This window comes from Peromyscus leucopus, chromosome 18 (assembly GCF_004664715.2).
Source record: "Peromyscus leucopus breed LL Stock chromosome 18, UCI_PerLeu_2.1, whole genome shotgun sequence".
NCBI lineage: Eukaryota > Metazoa > Chordata > Mammalia > Rodentia > Cricetidae > Peromyscus > Peromyscus leucopus.
Window position 1 is genome coordinate 43,546,360 of NC_051078.1, and position 24,538 is coordinate 43,570,897.

Genomic DNA, 24,538 nt, shown 5'->3' on the forward strand with positions numbered 1-24,538 from the left:
AGAGAGAAGAGACAGACAGAGAGACAGAGACAGATGGACAGACAAAGAAAGAAAATAGGAACCTTTTCTATTTTCTTCCCCCACACCAACAGAAATTGCAGGTAAAATGAATAAAAAAAAAAACTTCATAAGGAAATATAAGATAGTATCATTCTGATCTTGATTTGGGGGTGAATTCATAAATAACACATGTATAAATGAATAACTTACTAAGTTGCAGTGAATGCTTCTGTAGTTCAATAAATGAAAATCTTGCCCCAGGGTTATAAAATATTGCTGCCTCTCCTTTAATTGACAAAGAATTAGTGTTCAGAATATTTTGAGAAACTATTGAGAATTCCTACAGTTCATAAGAAAAATAATCCAACAAGGGAAACAAGAAATGCAAGAGCCAATATCCAAGATGTTTGACCACACTGATAACAAGGGACACGAATCATTTTGGTCTTCCCATGAGATGAGCATGAAGTGGAATACAAGTGTTTTAATTTGTGTATTGCATTCCATGCTCATCTCACGGAAAAAATAAAATGTAAGCTACAATAACAGCAAACACTGTCTCTTAAATGGCCTATAATGGGACCATATGGTCTTCAAAAGAGGCCCACCACACACAAACTGATTTAATTCTCAGACCATGTCTATAACACAGTATGGGCTATCATCCTTCTCTGGCATAGGAGAAAAATGGAAGCAGACAGATTGTAAGAAAACTGCCCAAGACCACCAGCTCAAAGTGTTAGTACTGGGAAAGCAGGGGCTGCAGTTGACCACACTCAAGGTTGCCCTGGGCCACACATGCCAGCTGAGTGCAAAAAGTCTATAATATGGAAGAAAATAAATTTTCATTAAACACAAAGGAAGGATGCCCATGGAAGACACCTGGTAAGCAGAAGAAACTAAGATATGAAAACCACTGCCGAGGTGGTCAGGGGTCCCGAAGACAGAGGAAACATTAGAAGAAGAAGAAATAAAAGAAGGAGGAAGAGGAGAAGAAGGAAGAAAATGAGAAGGCAGGGGAAAAATCTAAAGAAAAAAAAGGTTGAGGTAAAGTCAGAAGAGCGAAGCCGTCTGCAAGCAGCAGCTACTCAGTTTAAGAACGTTTAGGAGGCTGGGGAGGCAGCGCCTGTAAAGTGTCCTGTGGCGTGAAGGCCAGGGTTCAATCCAGAGCCTGTGTTACGGCAGATACAGTGCATGCCCATCACCATAGCACCGGGGAGGCAGACACAGGAAGATCTCAGGCTCACTGGCCAATCAGAGCCGATGTGGCCAGTCCTCAGCTAGTACTAGGCCAGTGAGAGACCAAGTCTGAAAAAGTGTGTGTGTGTGTGTGTGTGTGTGTGTGTGTGTGTGTGTGTGTGACTGTTAGCACCGCAGCTCAGAATCCATGGCTTTTATTTAAAAGGTGACTGGCACAAGCGTGTGAGCACTGGTTTCTAACAGCAGTGAGCACTGGGACATTTCACCTCTGAACCTCTCTTTAAACTGGATGGACTTGCCCTTACGGTATGCTCCAGCCGTAACTACCAGGGAAGGATCCTGCCGTCATACACGGTCACACACAATCTCCTTCATGTTTTCTCTTCCACGTTCTTATTCCATCTACTCTACACAAGAGGCCACAGAATCAAGTCAATTCTTACATGATTTCTTTTTAAAGATGTTCTAATGACTAACAGTTTAAACAGGTTTATATTTTTTAAAACTTCTTTTTTTCAGGTTATCAAAATATATTAGTGTTTTCTTGGATCTCTGGTGTAAATTATGAAAATGGTGTCTGAGTCTTCTTACTGCAACTTGTTTTGCCTCAAAATTAAATCATTGATTAAGGAACAAACACTTTCCACATCAGATACCAAACCAAGGGCACACTATGTTCTAACATCGCCTGCTCTCTATGAAATATGCATATCTTCTCTGGGTAAATATGCCTTCTGAAAAGGCAACTTTGTAGCCCTGCTTAATTATGCAAGTTATAAATGTACTGTCTAGAATTTAAATAAATACGTAGGCACAAGAACATATATTTGCTTTGGACGCTATTGACTTTCTAGGCCGGCTCTTCCTTTGAGCGCCGATCAACATTCGCATGCATTAGCATTTCTTTAATGCCGACTGCCAACAGCAGCCTTGTGCACTGTGTGAAGAAAGATGATTGCTTTGGGGAGGAATGCTTAGGAATATGACACAAATAACCCTCAGAAATAGAAGTGAGGACAGTGCCTCCTAACTGGGCTTTGCAAAGGTTGAATTCATGCCCCTATAAAACAGCCTTCTCAGGTTCCGTCTCCAGGCTGCGGCCACCGCTGAAGTCTAGTAGTTAAATGTCTGGGAAAAATTCGGGACCATCATTCAGCAGGAATTCAGTCTACTTCTGCTATTCAGATGAAATGTCATTCCAATCAGAGCTGTTTTTGTGAGTTGTTTAGGGGCTGAGCGGTGCTCACATTTGACGGCCTTTGCTCCTGAGGACTATGGTGCGAATTGTGGTCGCAGAGATAGTTTCTCCAGAGGGGAAACTTAGATGGAGAAAGACGGAAGTCACTTGGCTGGTCAGACACCAACTGAGAGTGAGGTCCAACTGAGGCTGTGAAACCCCAAAGGCTGCAGTGTTCTCCCCATCCCACCCCGGCTCTGCTGAACAGACTGAGGGCTGCTGGGAAAAGAAACGTCTCTTCCTGTAGACTAATATACAACACAACCAGATCCAAGCCTTAAAGAGACATCCCCTCCCATATGAGGGACACCCCCTCCCAAACGAGGGATACTTCTTCCCAGAGGGACACCCCTGCCCAAATGAGGGACATGAGGCTTCACTTTTTAGCAGCATTGCAAATAAATCATTAAGAACAACTTCAGCCGGGAGGTGGTGGCGCACGCCTTTAATCCCAGCACTCAGGAGGGAGAGGCAGGCGGATCTCTGTAAATTCGAGGCCAGCCTGGTCTATAGAGTGAGATCCAGGACAGGCTCCAAAGCTACAGAGAAACCCTGTCTCGAAAAACCAAAAAAAAAAGAAAGAAAAGAGAAAAAGAAAAAAGAACAACTTCAAATGCTCAGCCAACTTTGTAAGCAATATCTTTTCAAAGGCATCACTGATCTGACAAGAAAACTCGAGGCCTCAGAGGGAGAGGGACACGGGCATGCTGAGGCTGCTGGTCCCTAAGGTGACGGCTGCTTCACTGGACACAAACCTCACCCAGCCATCTGCATGCACTCTCTGCCTCTCCAGCAGCCAAGGCTCTCCCAGGTGTTCGTTTTTTGTATTTTGGGGGAGGAAAGGGTTTATTTGGCTTACACTTCCATATCTCTGTTCACCACTGAAGGAAGTCAGGACAGGAACTCAGACAGGGCAGGAACCTGGAGGCAGGAGCTGATGCAGAGGCCATGAAGGAATGATGCTTTCTGGCTTGCTCACATGGCTTGCTCAGTCTGTTTGTTTGTTTATTTTGACAGTGGGGGGGGGGGGCACAGTGAACAGAAGGGGAAATCAAAGTCTCCCCCAGGTGGGGCGTCTAATAGAAGATTCGAAGACTAAAACTAAAACCCTGTGTGAGAAATAAACCTGTCCTCAGGAAGAGGAGGGAAATTTGATTACATGGAGAGGGGGGAAAATTATCCCTAAAAAAAAAATCCCTAACCACAAATGGTCTTTCAAGGAACTGACTCCAGCATCAAGTGACCCAGGTGCCCTGAATAGCCTCAAGCTGCCTATTTTTTTTTTTTTTTTGGTTTTTCGAGACAGGGTTTCTCTGCGTAGCTTTGTGCCTTTCCTGGAGCTCACTTGGTAGCCCAGGCTGGCCTCGAACTCACAGAGATCCACCTACCTCTGCCTCCCCAGTGCTGGGATTAAAGGCGTGTGCCACCACCGCCCGGCTCAAGCTGCCTATTTTAAAAGGTTCTCAGATTGATGGTGCCCTAAGGCTACTGGAAAAAGCAAACAAAAATCTTTTCTGAAGTTCTGGGGAGAAGACTCCTGGTTAAAGCACATGGCTCGCAGGTGTGAGTACCTGAGTTCGGCTCCTCAGAACCCACTTAAAGCCAGGCTACAATCCCAGTCTCCTACAGGGAGAAGGGAGGAGAGACAGGGCAGGCCCTGGAGCGCTGCTCTGGCATGTGCTGTGGCAGACAGGGTGGAAGGTGGACCGTCTGACTCACGCGTGCACCGTGGCACACGTGTGGTGTTTACACACGAGTCCACTCTCGATGACCTATATGGTGGAAAGAGAGGACTCCTCTGATAGACACACACACACACACACACACACACACACACACACCATACAAATATGTAAATAAGTGTAATTTATGAAATTTAAAAGGGAATGAGTAAAATAAACTGAGAAAGCCCCAAGCTGGTAGATGGTGATTCCTGGTAGGCTACAGTCCTTCTTAGCTTCTGAGGAGAGAGAAGCCCACAAATGTGCCCCTTGGACTCCCGAGCAGCAGCTGACAGTCTAGACTGTGCCGTGCCGCAAGGTTTCAGAAGTGTGCAAGGAGGAAGCTTTTGCTTCTCCTGTGGAAGTTCAGTGCAGTGGAGACTGGAACAGGCCTGAGTTCTGAAGAGCTGGCCAGACTCCATGTTCCTTCTCCAATCACCAAGTGCAAGACTGGAAATGGCTGATAAATCATGGAGTTTGGGCCACAACCTCACAGCCAGAGGCAGTGCCCTTCACACTGACTTCCCTCCTCCCGCCTGCTAAGATGTAATGATGCTCCAAACACTCACCATTCCCATCTGCACACCTCTCAGACAGGTCACACACACATCAGCCCTGCGAAGAGTGTGAGAGCCGGGGATGAGCGCCCACAGCAAGCCAGTCACTCACACATTTAGCATTTTAAATACACCTGGCATTTGTTCAGACTACACAGACATCTTCCTCCAGTTAAATAACCTAGGAAAACGCTATTTCGCTCTTGACTGTTGGTTTAGTTTCAACAGGGGAGGGCACAAAGTCCCGAGTATAATAAGTCTTCAAGCCAGGCATGGCAGTACACACCTGTAACCTCAACCCTCACATCTGTGAGGTGAAAGCTGGAAGACCAGAGTTCAAGGTCATAATCAGCTACACAGGTCAACCTTGGCCACATGAAATCATGTCTTAAAATAACAACAAAATCTTTAGTATTAATTTCTTTTTTGTTGTGTTTTGTTTTTCAAGACAGGGTTTCTCTGTGTAGCTCTGGCTGTCCTGGAACTCGCTCTGTAGACCAGGCTGGCCTAGAACTCACAGAGATCCGCCTGCTTCTACCTCCCAAGTGCTGAGATTAAAGGTGTATGCCACCACCACCCAGTGTCAAAAACTGTTAATGAACAGTATATATATACAGTTTTTATTATTTTTTTATTTGTATTATGTTTACTCTGAAAAATTTTATGAATGTTGGACAATACAAAATGCTTCTAGGATATGCATGTACTTTGGAGAGAGGAAAATGTCATTTTCTTTCATATGACTACAATTCCCTCTGTGCATTTAAAAACTTGACTTGGGAGGCTGAGGACATAGCTCAATGTCAGGATGTCTTACTGCAATTGAGACCTAGAGTTCAATCCCCAGCATTAAGAGAAAAAAAAACTAAAACGTTATTTATAGCCCATATTATTAAAGATAACTCATAATGTTAAAAAGTTCCCAAGGAGTCCATGACATAAAAGTACGTAAAGCTTTCTGTCCACAGACCCACAGTAACACACCTTAGATTCAATAGTCATGAGCTAAAGGCTCAGTGAAAGAAGAGTGAGTGGAGAGACAGTCCAGCAATCAAGAACACAGGCTGCTCTTCCAGAGGACCTGGGTTCAAGCCCTAGCACCCACATGGCAGCTCACAACTGGCTGTAACTCCAGCCCAAGGGTATCTGATGGCCCCCTCTGGCCCTTGAGGGCACTGCACACATGGTGTGCATGCATGAAGGCCAAAAAACACTGGTGTGGAAAATATTTTCGTACACTGTGAAGATGTGTTGTTCTCAGTGGTTTAATGAAGAGCTAAATGGCCAACAGCTAGGCAGGAAGAGGTTAAGTGGGACTTGAGGACAGGGGGAGAGCACTAGGAGGAAGAAGGGTGGAGTCCCCAGGAGAGGAGGGGAGAAGGAAGATGAACATGCCATGCTAAAGAAAAGTACTGAGTCACAGGGTAGAATGTAGATAAGAAATATGGATTAATTTAAGTTGTAAGAGCTAGTTAGTAACAAGCCTAAGCTATTGGCCAAGCATTTATTATTAATAATAAGTCTCTGTGTGGTTATTTGGGAGCTTAATGGCAGGACATAAAATTCTGTCTACAAATACTCATACACATAAAATTAAAAATTAAAAAGAGTAAATGCATTATATAATAGTCACACAAGGATATCATACAATTTGTAACAGTAAAATAGATGAGTAACAGCTACATGTGTGAGAGACTCTCAGAAGCAATGCTGAGCCACAGAAAAAAGTCTTAAGAACATACTTAGTGTGAACATGCCGAAGTCAGAGCTCCAAATACACAGGGCACAGCCATGAGGAGAAGCGTGCCCAGGAGGGCTATGCACCACAGTAACAAAAACAGAAGAGGGAATCATGGCTAATAGAGAAAGATACGGATGCAGCCACACATGGTGGTTCATTCCTGTAATCCCTGTGCTCTGGAAGCTGGGGCGGGACAGCAAAATTAAACCCAGGCTGGACCTCACAGGCAGGCACTATCTCAAAAACAATACAATGGAGACAAGAACGGAATGAGGAACTTTTCTGACGGAAGGGGGAAAGCTGAAAAGAAAACTCTGTCTTAGTAGTATGGAGAGGGCATAAAAGGGAAGAGCGGATAACTGAGAAATCTGAACGGGAGAAAATGTATTCCCATGCTTAGCAGGCAGGCAGGAGAAAAGCAGAGGCTAGTTTACTGGACAAAGGGAAGAGACACTAATTAATCTAATTAGCATTCTGGAAATGTGAGTTAGGCACTGGGGCAGCTCAGAGAAGTTGACGGGTGTAAAAGCCTGACATCATCAGCTTGGATCCTGAGGAGGCTCACACACGTGTCACAGGGGTCTGCCTGCCGCTGGTGGAGGATCACACACGTGTCACAGGGGTCTGCCTGCTGCTGGTGGAGGCTCACACACGTGTCACAGGGGTCTGCCTGCCGCTGGTGGAGGATCACACACGTGTCACAGGGGTCTACCTGCTGCTGGTGGAGGCTCACACACGTGTGTCACAGGGGTCTACCTGCCGCTGGTGGAGGCTCACACACGTGTGTCACAGGGGTCTACCTGCTGCTGGTGGAGGCTCACACACATATGTCACAGGGGTCTACCTGCTGCTGGTGGAGGATCACACACGTGTGTCACAGGGGTCTGCCTGCTGCTGGTGGAGGATCACACACGTGTGTCACAGAGGTCTACCTGCTGCTGGTGGAGGATCACACACATATGTCACAGGGGTCTGCCTGCTGCTGGTGGAGGCTCACACACGTGTGTCACAGGGGTCTACCTGCTGCTGGTGGAGGCTCACACACATATGTCACAGGGGTCTGCCTGCTGCTGGTGGAGGCTCACACACGTGTGTCACAGGGGTCTACCTGCTGCTGGTGGAGGCTCACACACGTGTCACAGGGGTCTACCTGCCGCTGGTGCTGAAGGCCAGTGCCTAAAGGACCCCGAGTAGAGAATGAGCGTGTGCTGCTTTGGCAGGAGTTGTTTGGAGGTCACCCACATCTGACTTGACTGGTAGATTTTAAACTGAACCCATGACATGCGTCCATACTAGCCAACTGTGACCCACCTGAAGAGCTTGATGAGAAAGAACAGCGATTCCGTTTTGAAACTAAAATCAAGATGACCATTCAAAGACTCAGAAGAGCAGACACATAGATGAGCCAAGCAAAAGAGTGGCTGGACGCACCTACATATGCACAGTCAACTGATTTCTAACAAGGATGTCAGCGGAGGCAAAGATATATCTTCCTCTCGATGCTGCTGAAGTGTGTTGTTATATAAAACTGCAGATCATTTATTCCTGCTGCATAGTACTCCACTGTGAAACCGGACTGACTTTCAGAAACAACTTTAGGACTAGCACTGTATTTACAGGACTAAGTTGCTAAAATCTCTACACTGCTAGAATGTCATAGTCACCGGTAGAAGGTCTTACGTGTCCTCCTTGAGCATGTGATCCTAACTTCAGAAGTCTTCAGTATGTGTACATTTCATGTCCTAACTGCTCCATTACTGCTCTGCATGAGGTGTTCCTCATTCAGACATTTCCCCTCTTAGCAACACCAGATATACTACAGTAATAAGATGTCTGGAGGACTCAGAGAAAAGACACTGCGTTCAGTAAAATTAGAATTTCCACAACTAAATATTCATTTACAAGTGTGTATTAGATGAGTGTCTAGATCCTCACTGACCACATCCTCCACTGTCCACATCCTTACTGTCCACATCCTCACTGTCCACATCCTCACTGTCCACATCCTCACTGTCCACGTCCTCCACTGTCCACGTCCTCGCCATCCACGTTCTCACCGTCCACATCCTCACTGTCCACATCCTCCACTGTCCACATCCTCACTGTCCACATCCTCACTGTCCACATCCTCCACTGTCCACATTCTCACTGTCCGCATCCTCACTGTCTACATCCTCACCGTCCACATTATCACTGTCTACATCCTCACTGTCCATGTCCTCCACTGTCCACATCCTCCACTGTCCACATCCTCACTGTCCACATCCTCACTGTCCACATCCTCACTGTCTACATTCTCACTGTCCACATCCTCACCGTCCACGTCCTCGCTGTCCACGTCCTCCACCATCCACGTCCTCCACCATCCACGTCCTCCACCGTCCACATCCTCACTGTCCACATCCTCCACTGTCCACATCCTCACTGTCCACATCCTCACTGTCCACATCCTCACTGTCCACATCCTCCACTGTCCACATCCTCACTGTCCACATTCTCAATGTCCACATCCTCACCATCCACGTCCTCCACCGTCCACGTCCTCCACCGTCCACGTCCTCCACCGTCCACATCCTCACTGTCCACATCCTCCACTGTCCACATCCTCACTGTCCACATCCTCCACTGTCCACATCCTCACTGTCCACATCCTCACTGTCCACATCCTCCACTGTCCACATCCTCACTGTCCACATTCTCACTGTCCACATCCTCACTGTCCACATCCTCCACTGTACAAGTGGAGGGGACCTTAGCAGTGCTGGGAAGCCGTGCACAGGAGAAGGCCCAACACAGACAGTCACAACAGGGGATGGCCTATTAACTGAAGATTTTGTGTGACTGCACAAAGGAGACAGTCCTAGCCAAGACCATTGAAACAACGTTACATTGTGACAATGTGAACAAGGTCCTATGAACCTTCCTTTGTGTTCTCATCTTTGTAAGTCCCATATCCTGTTCAAATCCTGGCTCTGTGCTCTGCCTAAGAATCAAGCTCCCCAATGCCAACCAGGAGTAAGGGTGATGTTTCTGTGGAGCTATTGTACTGACCCAGGCTAGGATTTCCCCACAGCCTGACAGACATGGTGACTGCTGGTGGTACTGAGACTGAAGTCATCAGGCCTCAGGAACAATTGGAGGCTGTCAACAACAACAAAATGGCCCAGCACTTTTGCAGACATAATGAATAAAACAGTCCAGGGCCCTGAGGCCATGATTTCATTTCCTTACCCCAAATAATTACATCGGATAAATAATAATTAAAGATAGTAAAGTGGGGGCTGGAGAGGTGGCTCAATGGTTAAGAGCACTGGCCGCTCTTCCAGAGGACCCGGGTTCAATTCCCTGAACCCACAGGGCAGCTCACAACTGTCTGTTACTCCAGTTCCAGCTGACCCAACACCCTCACACGGACATGCAGGCAGAACATCAAAGCACATAAACTAAAAATAAATCATTAAAGACAGTAATGTGTCTTTGGACTTCCTTTTGCCCAACCAAAACCATTGCTAACACTTCAGGCTGCACCGGAATTAACATTATAGGGGACATAGTTAAACTACAGGGAAGCAATCTGGCCGCTCCTGGAACCACACAGACCTACTTTCTAAGTCAGGTCTGGACAAAATGCAGCTGTCAGAGGTGAAGATCCTTCTCATTGTTTTGTAAAATATATCTAGCCAGGCAGTGGTAGCGCACGCCTTTAATCCCAGCACTCAGGAGGCGGAGGCAGGCGGATCTCTGTGAGTTCGAAGCCAGCCTGGTCTACAGAGCGAGATCCAGGACGAGCACCAAATAATCATATATATATATATATGATTATTTTTATTTGTCTCTCAGTCATTTAAAGTCTATTGTTCAGAGTGTTTGTCTGGACACTGTCCCAGGTTTCTACAAACAATTCAACAACAAGGAAAGAAAGCAGGCAGGAAAGACTGTGCTAGCAGACACTTTAACTGGAAGCGCCCACAGACAGCATCTCAAGAAGCAAGGAGGGTGGAGAGGGCTGCAGGGTTCTCCGTGGTGAGGACCAAGGGCAAGAACTGAGACTGGAACCGCCCCGAGCTCCTAGGAGAACTGGCTGGCTTTCAGCCATTGTAACGAGTAGCTAAGAACTGCTTTAAGTTCCTCTGACAGCTGGGCAGTGGTGGTGCATACCTTTAATCCCAGCACTTGGGAGGCAGAGGCAGGAGGATCTCTCCGAGTTCAAGGCCAACCTGGGCTACAGTCAGTGTCAGGACAGCTGGGGCTACACAGAGAAACCCTGTCTTGAAAAACAAAAACAAAAACCTGGCTTCTCAACAGACAACTGGCTCCACTCAACACATTCTAGAACCTTCTGACCAATGGCAGTCCTAGTTTCTAAAGTAGCCAGCTAGGAACTAATTCTTTCCAAGAATCACACAGTGAGGGACAATTAGACAGTGACACCCTATCATCAAACTTCCATGGATGACATCCTGCCACTCAGGCTCCTGAATGTCCATGGTTCCTGACGCCATGGTTCTCTGCACTCTGTGTCAGCTGGACAGATGATTCCATTAGCCTGGTCACCTTGTGGTTTCCCTACGGTAGAAAGCAAAACTGTCTTTTTAGCTCCAGTTCCAGTGACTGCCTCATTGTCCTCTGACACCTGTTTGCTTTACGTTTGCCTCGCCAGCTAGTCCAGAGGGCCCTGAACTCTTGAACTGCTCCTGCCTTAGTTTCCCAGGTGCCGGAGTACAGGCAAGCACCACCACACCCAGCCACCCGTGTGCTGTATAACCGTGCGCTTTGGCACGGTTGAGGTTTTCGTGTGACTTTCCTCCAGAGTTAAAGGTGAAATTCCAGCTGCATCCAGAGTTCGGGAGTACAGACAGCAGGGCCCTAAGCAGAACACTGGGGCAAGCTGGTTCCACTTCATTTTACAGGGCCTGACAAGGCTGAGAGGCGCCCCTTCCCAATGCCTCCCCACCTCAGGATCCAGAGTGCTGCTCCTCTAGGAAGGTCACGGGACCTCCTGTGGGAACCCAGACGCACCCACCTAAAGCACTATTAAGAAACATGCACTGAGAAAAGCGCCTTAGCTACCAGAACAGCAGCATGGTGCCACAGAAATACCGAAGTGCTCCAAAAACGCAATGTAAGACTCCTAAAAGGAGATCTCAACAACTCACTGGCTTCCCATGAGTCGGGTGTCAAAGCAGACACTGTCACAGTTAGAAGAAAAGTTAGGACCACCGTTCTTCCTGTCACGACATCTCCTTTTCTTCACAGGACCTCTTCAACCCGAGCTAATAGACCCAATCAAGAGGCCGAGGGAGAGCAGCCACATGGAAAGAATAAAGTGACCAGGTGTGGTATACACCTGCGACACCAGAGCCAGCAGGTGGAGGCAGGAGGGTCAGGAGTTCAAAGTCAGCCTCGGCTACAAACTACGTTCAAGGACAGCCTGGGCTACATAAGACTTTATCTCTTAAAAAACAAAACAAGCCAGGCGGCAGTGGCGCACGTCTTTAATTCCAGCACTCGGGAGGTGGAGCCAGGCAGTTCTCTGTGAGTTCGAGGCCAGCCTGGTCTACAGAGCGAGATCCAGGACAAGCACCAAAACTACACAGAGAAACTCTATCTCAAAAAATCAAAATCAAAACAAAACAAAAAACAACCAAGAAAGAATAAAGAGATTCTTCCCGAATGAAACCTGATAGATTTCAATCCCAAGGAACTACAGAGAACATGGGTGAGGATGAGACGGAGCAGGCTGATGCAAGCCCTGGCTGGCTGGCTCTTTCCTTTAAGTGCCAGTTACGAGTCCAAGCTGCTGTCCTGCCATTTAACAGGAGGCTACGGATCAGCTACACAACTGTCACAGCCGCCAGGCCAGAGGATGAGTGTGCACACTCTGAGCACAGGGATAACAAGACTCCCCAGAACTAACGACTTCCCGAGACTAGGTAATGAACTTGTTTAGTGGGGCGGGGTGGGGGTGAGGGGGGTGCTGCCCTGAGGGTCCAAGTGAGGCCAGGCTGTCACCACACGGCTTCATAATGGTTCCACGGGCGCTGACCTGCACTGCCACCCACCGTGTCTTGCCACTCTGGTACGCGGTAGCTCCCACTGGTGACATAAAAGAGACCCGAGCACGAAGACACTGCCACTGACCCATCATCCTAAGGTGAGCACGAGGAGGCTGCTGTCCGTGCTCCCCGACTGAGCACACCCCACCACAGCTCTACTCTGTCCCTTTAGTGCTGTGGGCATGCTCACATTACATTATGTATTTCAATAATCACAAGCTTTTATTACTTATAAAAAAGCAAGTTATTAGCCAACATCCTGATATTAAGTCCTATTATGAAGGAGATTCATCTGCTTGCATATAAAGTGGGCATGGGTTTTGCAGAGAATAATACTTTTATTTAGAATATGAATCTATTGGGAAATAGAAGATGGTATAATTTGTATGTACCTATGAAATCTAAATCTAGGATGTAGTAATAACAAAAATCAAAGAAATTTATCTTTTAAATTTTGTTAATGAGAAGCATACACATGTTGCTAAGACCAATATTATATTTGCTGATAATAACTGTTTCTTTTTTCTTTTTTGGTTTTTCAAGACAGGATTTCTCTGTGTAGCTTTGCACCTTTCATGGAGCTCACTCTGTAGCCCAGGCTGGCCTCCAACTCACAGAGATTCTCCTGCCTCTGCCTCCCAAGTGCTGGGATTAAAGGCGTGTGCCGCCGCCGCCGCCGCCGCCGCCGCCACTGCCGCCCAGCTAATAACTCGTTTCTTACCAGCTACAACATATACCCTTTGATCCTTCCTTTAAAAAAAAATCCTAGTATTTTCTAAGAATGAAAGTCAGACACAGAAGTTTGACTGTAGTCACAGAAGAATACACATAAATAAGAGGTCAGTCTTGGGCTCTTCTCTGGTTGGCTCCTGATGTCTAATATGCTCGGGGACAGGGACAGTGTGGTCTGTCAGGGACAGGGACAGTGCTGTCTGTTTCTTTTGTACGGTGACTCGCACATTACCTAATAAAATCCTCATATTTTTAATTTCCAACTTTACATACGGAGAATCTGTTGTCACTTCACATATAGGGAACCTTTTCCAAGACTGACTGTTCAAGTCTGTGTATGTGAGGGCTTGTGCACTCTAGTGCAGGGCCTGCAGAGGCCAGAAGAGGGCGTCAGGTCTCCAGGAGCCGGAGTTACAGGCAGCTGTGAGCCACTGGATATGAACTGCACTCAGGTCCTCTGAAGAGCGGTGCCCACTCTTACCCACTGAGCCACCTCTCTAGCTACAAGAGAAACATTTTTCTCTCTCCTAGGAGCAAAGGTTTATATAATATGACTTTAATGACAAATTTATTATGGAATTTCATTCTTTTAGCATTTTCATAGCATTCTTAATGATCTCACTTTCTTAGGAAACAATCAGTGCCTGAAATTATTGAAAGTTCCATTGACAGATGATTTCAAGTCATTGTGTACGGGTCGTATGCATAATGAAGGGGAAAAAATAAAATGTAAAACAGAACAGTTTTTGTGTTTAGTCAAGTGAGTGAAATAAGTGGATTGTAAAATAATGAGACGTGGCTGGGCAGTGGTGGCGCACACCTTTAACCCCAGCACTCAGGAGGCAGAGACAGGCAGATCTCGGAGTTCAAGGTCAGCCTGGTCTAGAGAGTGAGTTCCAGGACAGTCATAGCTACACAGAGAAACCCTGTCTCAAAAAACTGTCCTTTTTCAGTTATCCGGGCAGTCTTGGTGCCTCTTCTAGGGTGTCATCCATCTCACGCTGTCTCTTCACAGACAGAAGATGCATATTTAGGATGTAAACCCAGGGGAACTGGCGGGAAACGAACCGAGGGCACCAACATGGCTGGTGGGTGTCTTTGTGCCTTGCCTGGTTGTTGGTGCTGTCAAGGCTCTGTTCACTTGAGAAAGACAGAGAGCAAAAGACGCTAAAAGAAAACTGGGAAGAAGACAGATTCTTAGGACTTAGAAGACAAGCCTGGGAAGTCCATCTCAGACTTCACATTCCATTGGCGTGGGATGCCAGACTGCATGCACTCGGTTCCTAACAGGCTGTGAGCAGTCAACAGTACATCAGCAGGAGCGGATGCTCACCGGGGAGAGCCGGTCTCCTTGAAGTTGTGTACGGAAACACACCGGGTCTATGAGATTCAAACTGAGGTGCGGAAGGACAATCTAAACCAATGACTGTTCGCTTACCCACTGCTAGTCATCTAGGATGACTAACATGGGATGGCAGATTGATACCAACCTTCCTCTACTATGAAGAAAAACTCAAAAAGCAGGTGTCCGATGGTCTACCTAGTATGAGCATCTCTTTGCATGTCACTCTGGCCTTACATGACAATGGGGGGCTCGGAATATGGCCGAGTCGGTGTTTGTTACATAGACAGGAGGACCTGGGTTCTGATTCCTGGAATGGGCACTGCAGTGTGTGAGCACAGCAGTGTGTGTGTGTGTGTGTGTGTGTGTGTGTGTGTGTGTGTCTGCAATCCCACACTGGAAGGTAGAGACAGGAAGGCCCACAGGGCTGGCTGGCCAGCAAGGCTAGCCCCACAGTGATTCTACTCCAGGTTCATGTAGAGACTCTGTCTCAGAAACTAAAGAGTGACAGGAGAAAGCTACTCAATCTCAGGCTTCCACACGCATGCACACATACCACACACAGAGATGCACATACGTGGGGACACACACACACACACACACACAAAGCAAAATGAAGTCTGTAAAATCAATTTAATGACAGTAATAACAAGCTAAGTCTTGGGAGGCCCCACCCTGCAGCTAACCACACCAGCAACTCATCCCTTCTTCAAAACCGAGTGGCTGCTACCGCCCCTTCACTGGGCAGCAGGGACCCGTGAGACCAGTAAGTGAGCAACTGCTCTCTCGTCGGCTCCAGTTGCAGCCCTCACTGGTGAGGATTTAGGCAAAGGCCATAAAAAGGGCATGAGAGGCTGGAGGTGGTGGGACCGACCTTTAATTCCAGCCCTCGGGAGGGAGAGGCAGGGGAGTTTGAGGCCATCCTGATCTACACCACAAGTTCCAGAATAGGCAGGACTACTTAACGGAGAGACCCTGTCTCAGAAAGGGGAGGGGCATGTAAGTATATTCTAAGAGTTCCATCAGGGGCTGGAGGTTAAGAGAGGGCATTTCTCTTCCAAATCGGCACCTACATCAGGCAGCTCAAGACCGCCCGTAACTGGGCTCCAGGGATCCACTGCCTCAGGCCCCTGCAGTTACTCACAGCACACACACACACACACACACACAGGATTAAAATTAAATCTTTTGTTAATAAAATGTTTTGCAAATAATCTTAGAAAAATTACTTCTATTTTCTTCAACTTACAGAGAAGAATGCAAGACAGCACAGTGCACAGACGCAGACACAGGGGCATATCCCTGAGCTCAGGGGAGAGTCATCCACAGGAACCCACTCTAGAAACGGCGGGTCAGACCAGACCTGGGTGCTTCCCCCAGGACTGAGGAGAACAGGGAAACCTGACAATAAATGACCAGCTCTTGAGCAACCCAAGTTCACAGCAGCAAAAGCATTGGGAACATGGTTGTGTGGGTAATAACCTCACACAGGCTGCATTTATACCATAGCATGCTTGTGTTCCCAGAGCGTCAGACCACAAGTCCCTCAACAGTGCTTGGATTCATTGCACTCGAGACTTAAGAGCCACCCCTTCATTGATTGAAATGAAGATTTACTGAATGAATAAAAAATTTTAAAAAAAAATAGTGGCTTAAATAAAATTGGAAGACTAGAAAGAATTACAGAGAATTTGTCAGGATCTGTTGTTTGAGAGAGAACCTATCCCAGCCTCCCTTCCAGGGCGTTTAGGGCCTTCCCACACCAGGCTTACTCTGCCCTAAGACTTCATCTTACCCCCCCACCTTGGATTCTGTATACGACTTTCTTTTTCTGGCACAGTTCTGTCCTTTCTCACTCCGTGTATTAATTCAGCAATCTAGAATCCACACTATGCTGCACTCTTGTAGAAAATATCTGAGCGTACTTATTAAATACGGTGCTAACATGTTTGTTATTAAGTGTATAATAAAATACACTTTAAGCACATCCGGCCGACAGAAGTTTTCATTTTTATTTCTATACGCACTGGATTGAGCTGCACTTTGGCACTTTGGAAATCACTGCTTCCTGGCAAAGAACCGATCTCCCATAACACTGCGCACTCAGTGCACTGGCATGTGAGAGCAGACACTCCAAAGGCCAGCTTGTTTCATCGGCGCGGATCGGTGTTATCAATCCAGCTGCTTCTGCCTGGAACACTCCCTATCCACCTTTCCCAGCCTCATTCCTCCAGTCAAGTTCCCTGAAGGCCAAATTCAAACTCCACCCCGGGCATTATTTGAATCTCCTCTGAAGGAGTTGGGATTCTCTCTGGAGGAGGCACCAAGTCTATGAGGTTACACCAGAAGCCAGAGGTGAGACAGTGGGGCAGCTGTGAACACTGAGACTGGGCTAATGGAGACAGACCCAAGTGAAATAAGGAAAGGAAAATAAGACACAAACAAAGAAATACAGCCCGAGCAAACCATCTGCCTTACAATAAAAATATTAAAATAGGCTTAGTTGCATACTGATAATTCGTATTTTTAAAAGTTGTGGTATAAGTTATGTGGGAAATATGGGACATTATAACGACCCTAAAGCCCTCACTTTTTATTTTTCAGCCAAAGTCATAAACTTGAAGTTTAGGCATGTAATTTTAAAACTTACAAATAATGGCAGAAAAAAAATAGCTAAAATATTTCCAAGTGATGGTGTCTAAGAAACAGATCTTAGGGAAGTAGAGCCTTTGGGTACTATGGAATTTTTAAAATGAGTACATTTATCATAGTGGCATACCTTGAAATGTTGGTCATTGGCATATATTAATTATACATAATAATGGGTTACATTATGATATCTTCATACACAGACATAATGTATTTTGATATTCACACAGACATCCCATCCATCACCCTCTGTTGCCCTCCCCTACTTCCAATGCCCTTCCTTTCCCAAGCCAGGACCCCTTCTTCCACTTTCATTTTATCTGTGAGTGTGTGAGTGAGTGTGCGTGGATGTGTGTGTGCCAGTGTTTGTGTGAGAACTAATGCATTTCATTAGTCGTGTACAGGAACATAGGTGAGGAGGAGGGTTTGTTTACATAAAAGGAAATTTCTAACATTAAAAGCCTTTTACTTCCTACACTGAAGGAGTAGAAACCTAAAAAGAAAACAGATAACAAAACAGAACTTTTAAAAGAAAGTCTGATGTAAGTCTAGTGACCATAAAGATTCCATGAAGTGCTAGGCATGGTGAACAGTACTGTAACCCAGTACTCACAGGCGAAGGCCACTGGATCACTGTTTGAGGCCAGCCTGGGTTATGTATCAAGGAAAGAAAAGAAAATTCATCAAAAAGTAATATTTAAAGAAGGTTTCCTCAGAATTGAAAAACATGAGTTTTTGAACTGATGGCGTCAAAGGAAAGAGACAAAATATACCCACGGCAGAGTATATCAGCACATAATTTCAAGACTGCCAGCATGCGACAAGAAAAAGGACAGTGAGTGAAAAGCAGCTCGTAAAGCAAAGGTCACCTGGTGAGGAGGAGACAGCTCAGAGGGTAAAGAGCTTGTCTGCAAGAGTGCGGACCCGGGTCTGCAGGTGCAGAGATGCACATCTGGAAGCCAGCACTCCCACAGCGAACGGGAGGCGGAGACTGGAGAGCCCTGGAGCTCCACAGACAGCTAGCAGTGACTCACAAGACACTGTCTCAAGTGAGGTGGAAGGCAAACATCCACACTCACGGCTGTCCTCTGACCGCCGCACGCAGTAACACACATGTGGAAGGCAAACACCAACACCCACAGTTGTCCTCTGTCTGCCACACACATGCAGGTAACACACATGCACCTGCACTCATTCACATAAACACATGTGAACACAAACAGGTAAAAACCAAGTTCATACAAAAGATTCAGAGTCAATGGTACCTATTCTCACTGGCAATATGAGCAGCCAAACAGAAATTTTAAAAAAAGCATGCCTTCAAAATTACAAAGGAAAAGTATCAATTAACCTATTAATATAAAAAGTAGGGTAAGACATTAGGCACAGCCCCCATGTGCACTTCCTTTCCCTGTTTCAAGAACCAATTGGAAGATATGTCAAAGAGAGCAGGATAATCAGCAAAGGATGCTGTGAAACCAGGCAATTCAAACGTTCTGTGCACCAGGCTGTATCAGAAGTGGCGGAGCACACTGTTCATGGATCAAGTCAATGCAAAGGACTCAGCGGACTTCTGAACTGGTAACTATGTTGTGTGCTGTAGTTCTGAAGTGGTAACTATGTTGTGTACTGTAGTTGTGAGGTGGTAACTATGTTGTGTACTGTAGTTGTGAGGTGGTAACTATGTTGTGTACTGTAGTTGTGAGGTGGTAACTATGTTGTGTACCGTAGTTGTGAGGTGGTAACTATGATGATGTATACTGTAGTTGTGAGGTGGTAACTATGTTGTGTGCTGTAGTTGTGAGGTGGTAACTATGTTGTGTGCTGTAGTTGTGAAGTGGTAACTATGTTGTGTGCTATAGTTGTGAGGTGGTAACTATGATGTGTACTGTAGTTGTGAGGTGGTAACTATGATGTATACTGTAGTTGTGAGGTGGTAACTATGTTGTGTACTGTAGTTGTGAGGTGGTAATTATGTTGTGTACTGTAGTTGTGAGGTGGTAACTATGATGTATACTGTAGTTGTGAGGTGGTAACTATGTTGTGTACTGTAGTTGTGAGGTGGTAACTATGTTGTGTGCTGTAGTTGTGAGGTGGTAACTATGATGATGTATACTGTAGTTGTGAGGTGGTAACTATGTTGTGTGCTGTAGTTGTGAGGTGGTAACTATGTTGTGTGCTGTAGTTGTGAGGTGGTAACTATGTTGTGTACTATAGTTGTGAGGTGGTAACTATGTTGTGTACTGTAGTTGTGAGGTGGTAACTATGTTGTGTACTGTAGTTGTGAGGTGGTAACTATGTTGTGTACTGTAGTTGTGAGGTGGTAACTATGTTGTGTGCTGTAGTTGTGAGGTGGTAACTATGTTGTGTACTGCAGAAGTCCATCAGGACAGATTCCCAGCAATCTGAGAGTGAGAGATTTGAGGAAGTTTGACCTCTTACCTGTAGCACAGCAGCAAATAGGTACACAACAACAAAGACCACAGTCAGAGAGGTGTGGCCACTCTTCATCAGGTGAATTGTGTAGAGGAAAATCAGGTGGCCCGGAACCACTAGGAGCAGAAGAACTTGGGCAGACTTATTGTTCACTCCTGTAACATGAAAGGCAAATGGCATTGACAGTGGAATCGGAGTGTTGGAGCTGGGGATGCAGATCAGTGGAGGGCGGCTTGTCAGCACTCACAAGGTTCAACCCCTCAGTACTGGTGGAACAATAAAGTGAACCTATCAACTGGGCATGGTAAACCAAGTCACCATGCCAGAGGACAACCTTGGGCGTCTGCGACCCCAGCACTATGGAAGCTGAGGCAGGACAGAGGACAGCCTTGGATGTCTGTGACCCCAGCACTACAGACAGAGGACAACCCTGGATGTCTGTGACCCCAGCACTACTGACAGAGGACAGCCTTGGATGGCTGTGACCCCAGCACTACAGACAGAGGACAGCCTTGGATGTCTGGGACCCCAGCACTATGGAAGCTGAGGCAGCAGCATTTTGAGTTCAAGGCCACCCCAAGCCAAACAGTAAGACCCTATCTCAGAAAAACAAAACAACAAATTGAAGGTTACTTTCTCATTTCTACAGCTCACAGCATCACATCAATTCAACTGTTAAGAATAAATCTCAATTATTTACAATTCACTTAATTCTTAGGAATTCCCCTACTAGGTATAATTATAAAATCAAATAAAAAATGGCTGTTTAAAAACTTACTTTGAGCCAGGTAGTGGTGGCACATGCCGTGGATCCCAGCACTCAGGAGGCAGAGGCAGGCAGATCTCTGAGTTCAAGGCCAGCCTGGTCTACAGAGCGAGATCCAGGACAGCCAGAGCTACACAGAGAAACCCTGTCCCAGGGAACAAAACAAAACAAAACAAACCTTGTTTTCAAGAACATTAGTGTCATAAAAACAGAGGCAAAGTGGAATGTCATTTTTATGTCTTCTTTTATTGTTCCATCACTGATATCATAAGGAGGGGCTTGAGATTCTCAGTGGTTAAGAGCTCTGACTGCTCTTCCAGAGGACCAGGGTTCCCAGGACCCATGGGGTGGCTCACAACCTTCTGAAACTCCAGTTCCATTGGACCTGATGCCCTCTTGCAGCCTCAGGAGCACCAGACATGCAAGTGACGCCCAGACACACTTACAGGCCACACCCATACATATAAAGTAGTGAAATAATGATCTCAGTTTTTCTGGCAGTCACATATCTGTTCATACAAGTAACGTATTGTTCCCACATCACTGAGCTGTCTGTCTCCTAATGTCCTGTTTCAAAGCAAATATCCACATTTTAAAGATTCAAAAAGCAGGAGTACAGGAAGAAAAGTCTGTTTGTCTGTCCCTAAGTTACGGGTGCTTTGTGTTTGTACATACAGTTCTTCTTTCTTTCCTTCTTTTTTTTTTTCAATTTTTTTTTTTTTTGAGGCAGGGTTTCTCTGTGTAACCCTGGCTGTCCTGGAACTTGCTCAGTAGACTAGGCTGGCCTTGAACTCAGAGATCCACCTGCCTCTGCCTCCCAAGTGCTGGAGAGATGGCTCAGCTGTTAAAAGCTAGGCTCGAATTGGGGATTTAGTTCAGTGGTAGAGCACTTGCCTAGCAAGTGCAAGCCCTGGGTTCCATCCTCAGCTCAAAGAAAAAAAAAAAAGGCTAGGCTCATAACCAAAAATGTAAGAGTATGGTTACTCTTTCTTAACCAACTGAGATGGGAATAAAAAGTGAAAATGTCACACCTGTACACACGGACTTAGGGACACAGAAGGCCTCTGCCCTCTGAGATTAGCTCAGCACAACATTCACAAAATATTGATTCAACCAATTTCGCCTGTCCATTCTCAGCCGGCAGCAGTTCCTGACTAAATCCACACACACACACACACACACACACACACACACACACACACACACACACACACACACACACACTTACCTGAACCAAAGAACGTCCTGAACGGGTAGGAACAACCTTTGGGCTCTTCGGGCAGTTCCCCAGGGATGCTATGCAAATGGAGGTAGGTAGAAATCCTGCTAGCCTGAATGGCCACCAAATTGCCACCGATACCTGAGACATTGGGAGAAACAGTCAAGTTACCTTTCCCTCAGACAATTCATCAGTCCACCACAGCAAGCCTCTTCCTGTCACTCTATGGGCTAACGGAACAAAACTTTTCCTAAAATGTTGGTTTCTTTAATGTTCAGATGGATAACCCAAAACTCATTATTATCAACAACACCTTCATTATTTTCAAATCTGATTAACTGTCTGATGTGAAAGTAGACCAGAAGGGATCATTTTTAAAAATCGTCCTTGCAATCACTTCACAAAACTAGGTAACAAGATATTCACGTTTGTCACCTTAATGAGAGAAAAAAACAAGCTAGATTTATTCAAATTGACAGGCTTGATACTTTCTCAACTCACTAAAGAAAGTGAATTAGGAGCTGAATAAAATTACTCAGGGAAGTCCCATTTTTCAACCTAGAAACAGGCTCCCCATGACTCAGAGGCAGTAGAGTTAATGCCAAGGTACGGAGTGAATTCTAAGGTGAGATGGGACCCTCGAATTCTCTCTCCACTTGCAGTCAGCGAGGAAGAGACACCAGCCACAAAAGCAAATGGAAAGAAAGCTACCACAAACTCCAAATCCTTACACCCTGCACGTGGCCCAGCACAGCCATTAGAGAAGCTGCTGTCTTAGACTCCATACTGGCTAGCTGGTGACCTTCCAGAGTTTTCAAAGGGTGCTTCTGAGACAGATCAAGTTGGGGGGCGGGGGGAGCTAGGCAGATCTCTGTGAGTTCGAGGCCAGCCTGGAAAGGCACAAAGCTACACAGAGAAACCCTGTCTCGAAAAAAAGAACAAAAATAAATAAATAATAAAAAATTAAACTTGAAAAAGTTGTACTAAAACAGAGAGGAAAGAAGGAAGCATATGCAGAAGAGCACAATTCAATAAAAGAGAAAATCAACAAAGGAGTAAACCAGAAGCTGTGTCTTTGAAGAAATGAATGAAAGAGAGGAGACTGACCCCCAGATTGGAAGAGAACAAGTGTGGTCACTCATGCCTATGATCCCAGCGCAGAGACAGAGGGGCTGAGGCGAGTTTGAAGCCAGCTTGGGATACACTGTGAGTTCTATGCCAGCCTCAGAAATAAACAAGTAAAAAAGCCGCAGAGGTGGCTCTTAAGAGCCCATGCTGATCTTGCAGGGGACCCACACAGGTGGTTCACAACCTCCTTGAGCGCCAGCTCTGGGGGTCAGTGTCTACACTGCACTCCTGTGAACAAACTGCCCCCAGATACACACACAGCTATACATTAAGAAGCAGTCCAATATATAAAATAGAGCACTGAACAGAATTCACCACTGTTCCAGTGAACAGACACGAAAAAGATATTATAATAATATCATTAATAACTTCCATTCTAAACTATTAGCAAATCTCATCCAGCAAAATACTCAATGTGTGATACATCACAACCAAATTGGGCTTATCCATGGAATGAAAGACCAATTTAACATCTGGAAGTAAATTAATATAATTCATTAGCAAGTAAATAGAGGGGGGATGTAATGTGATTATAAGAATACATGGGGCAAGAAAAACCTGATACCACTCAATAGTCACGACTAAAGCTCTAACCTGACACACATACAAGCTGGGTGTGTACTACAGGGTGGAGCACACAGTTGGCTTCTCAGTAAGCCATGTGAGCTGTGGGTGTGTAAGACAACCATGAAATCTGGTTCTGACTCTCATACAAAACACAAAACACAATTCCAGGTGAATTAAAAGCAATCCAAAAGGCAAAATTGCTAAACTGTAGCAGGCTGGTGAGAGAGCTAATCAGACAGAAACAGCTGGATGGGATTAAGGACGTGGGTGAATGACAAAGGATCATTCCTGGGTGTGGCTGGGAGGGTGTTTCTCCATGAGCATCTGAGTTGGAAGATCGAGGGGGAAGAACTACTCTTATTGAGTGGAGTCCGTGCAATTGTCTGGCATCTGGACAGAAGGAAAAGGACCTTTCTCTTGGAGCTGGGGTGCCCTCCTGTCAGAAGAACTCTTGCAACAAGGGCCCCTGGGTTCTGAAGCCTTTGGCCTCACACCGACAGCTATGCACGCTAGCTTCCCTGGGTCTGGGGCTCGCTGGAACTGCCCTCTTGACGGGCTTCTCAGCCTCCATAATCGCACGGGCCAGTTCCTCTAGTTCGTAAGATAATCTTTTTGTACACTATGAAGATGTGTCTCTGCTAAAGCACCTTCTGATTGGTTTAACAAAGAGCTGAATGGCCAATGGCTAGGGAGGAGATGATAGGCAGGACTTCCAATTTCCAGGGAGAGAGAGGGGAACTCTGGGAGGAATCTGAGGCATGGAGCAAGTCGGACATACAGTAATGAGGAGAGATAACAAGCCATGTGGTAGAATGTAGATTAATATAAACAGGTTAATTTAAGTTTTAAGAGCTAGTTGGAAACAAGCCTGAGCTAAGGCTGAGCTTTCCTACTTAATAAGAAGTCTCTGTGTCATTATTTGGGGGCTGGTGGTCCAAAGAAAGTCCAACTACACTCTAGTAAATTAGCATCTCTCTCTGTCTCTTATTTTCTTCCCTCTCTTCCTCTCACTCTCTCCCCATCCCTTCCCACTCCCACTCTCTGGAGAATACTGACTAGTACATGTGGAAATTCTTTTTTAACAAAACTGAAAACATGAAGGAAGAGTTTATAAAATTTAAAACTTTAGCTCACCAGAAAACACTTTAGGCAAAGTGGGAGAACAAACCACAGAGTGGAGAGAACCT

The 24,538-nt window shown here is 45.9% G+C and overlaps 1 protein-coding gene across 5 annotated transcripts in view; it reads right to left on the minus strand.

Annotated features, from left to right (window-relative positions):
- Slc41a2 (solute carrier family 41 member 2) overlaps positions 1–24,538 on the minus strand; it is a 123,260-nt gene that overhangs the window by 8,525 nt on the left and 90,197 nt on the right. For all 5 annotated transcript variants that reach the window (XM_037196873.1, XM_028880270.2, XM_028880269.2 and 2 more), the window contains exons 9-10: positions 21,666–21,797; positions 19,678–19,826 (exon numbers count right to left, since the gene is read on the minus strand). In XM_037196873.1, coding sequence (XP_037052768.1) covers positions 19,678–19,826; positions 21,666–21,797 — 281 coding nt within the window. The remainder of the gene's footprint in view (positions 1–19,677; positions 19,827–21,665; positions 21,798–24,538) is intronic.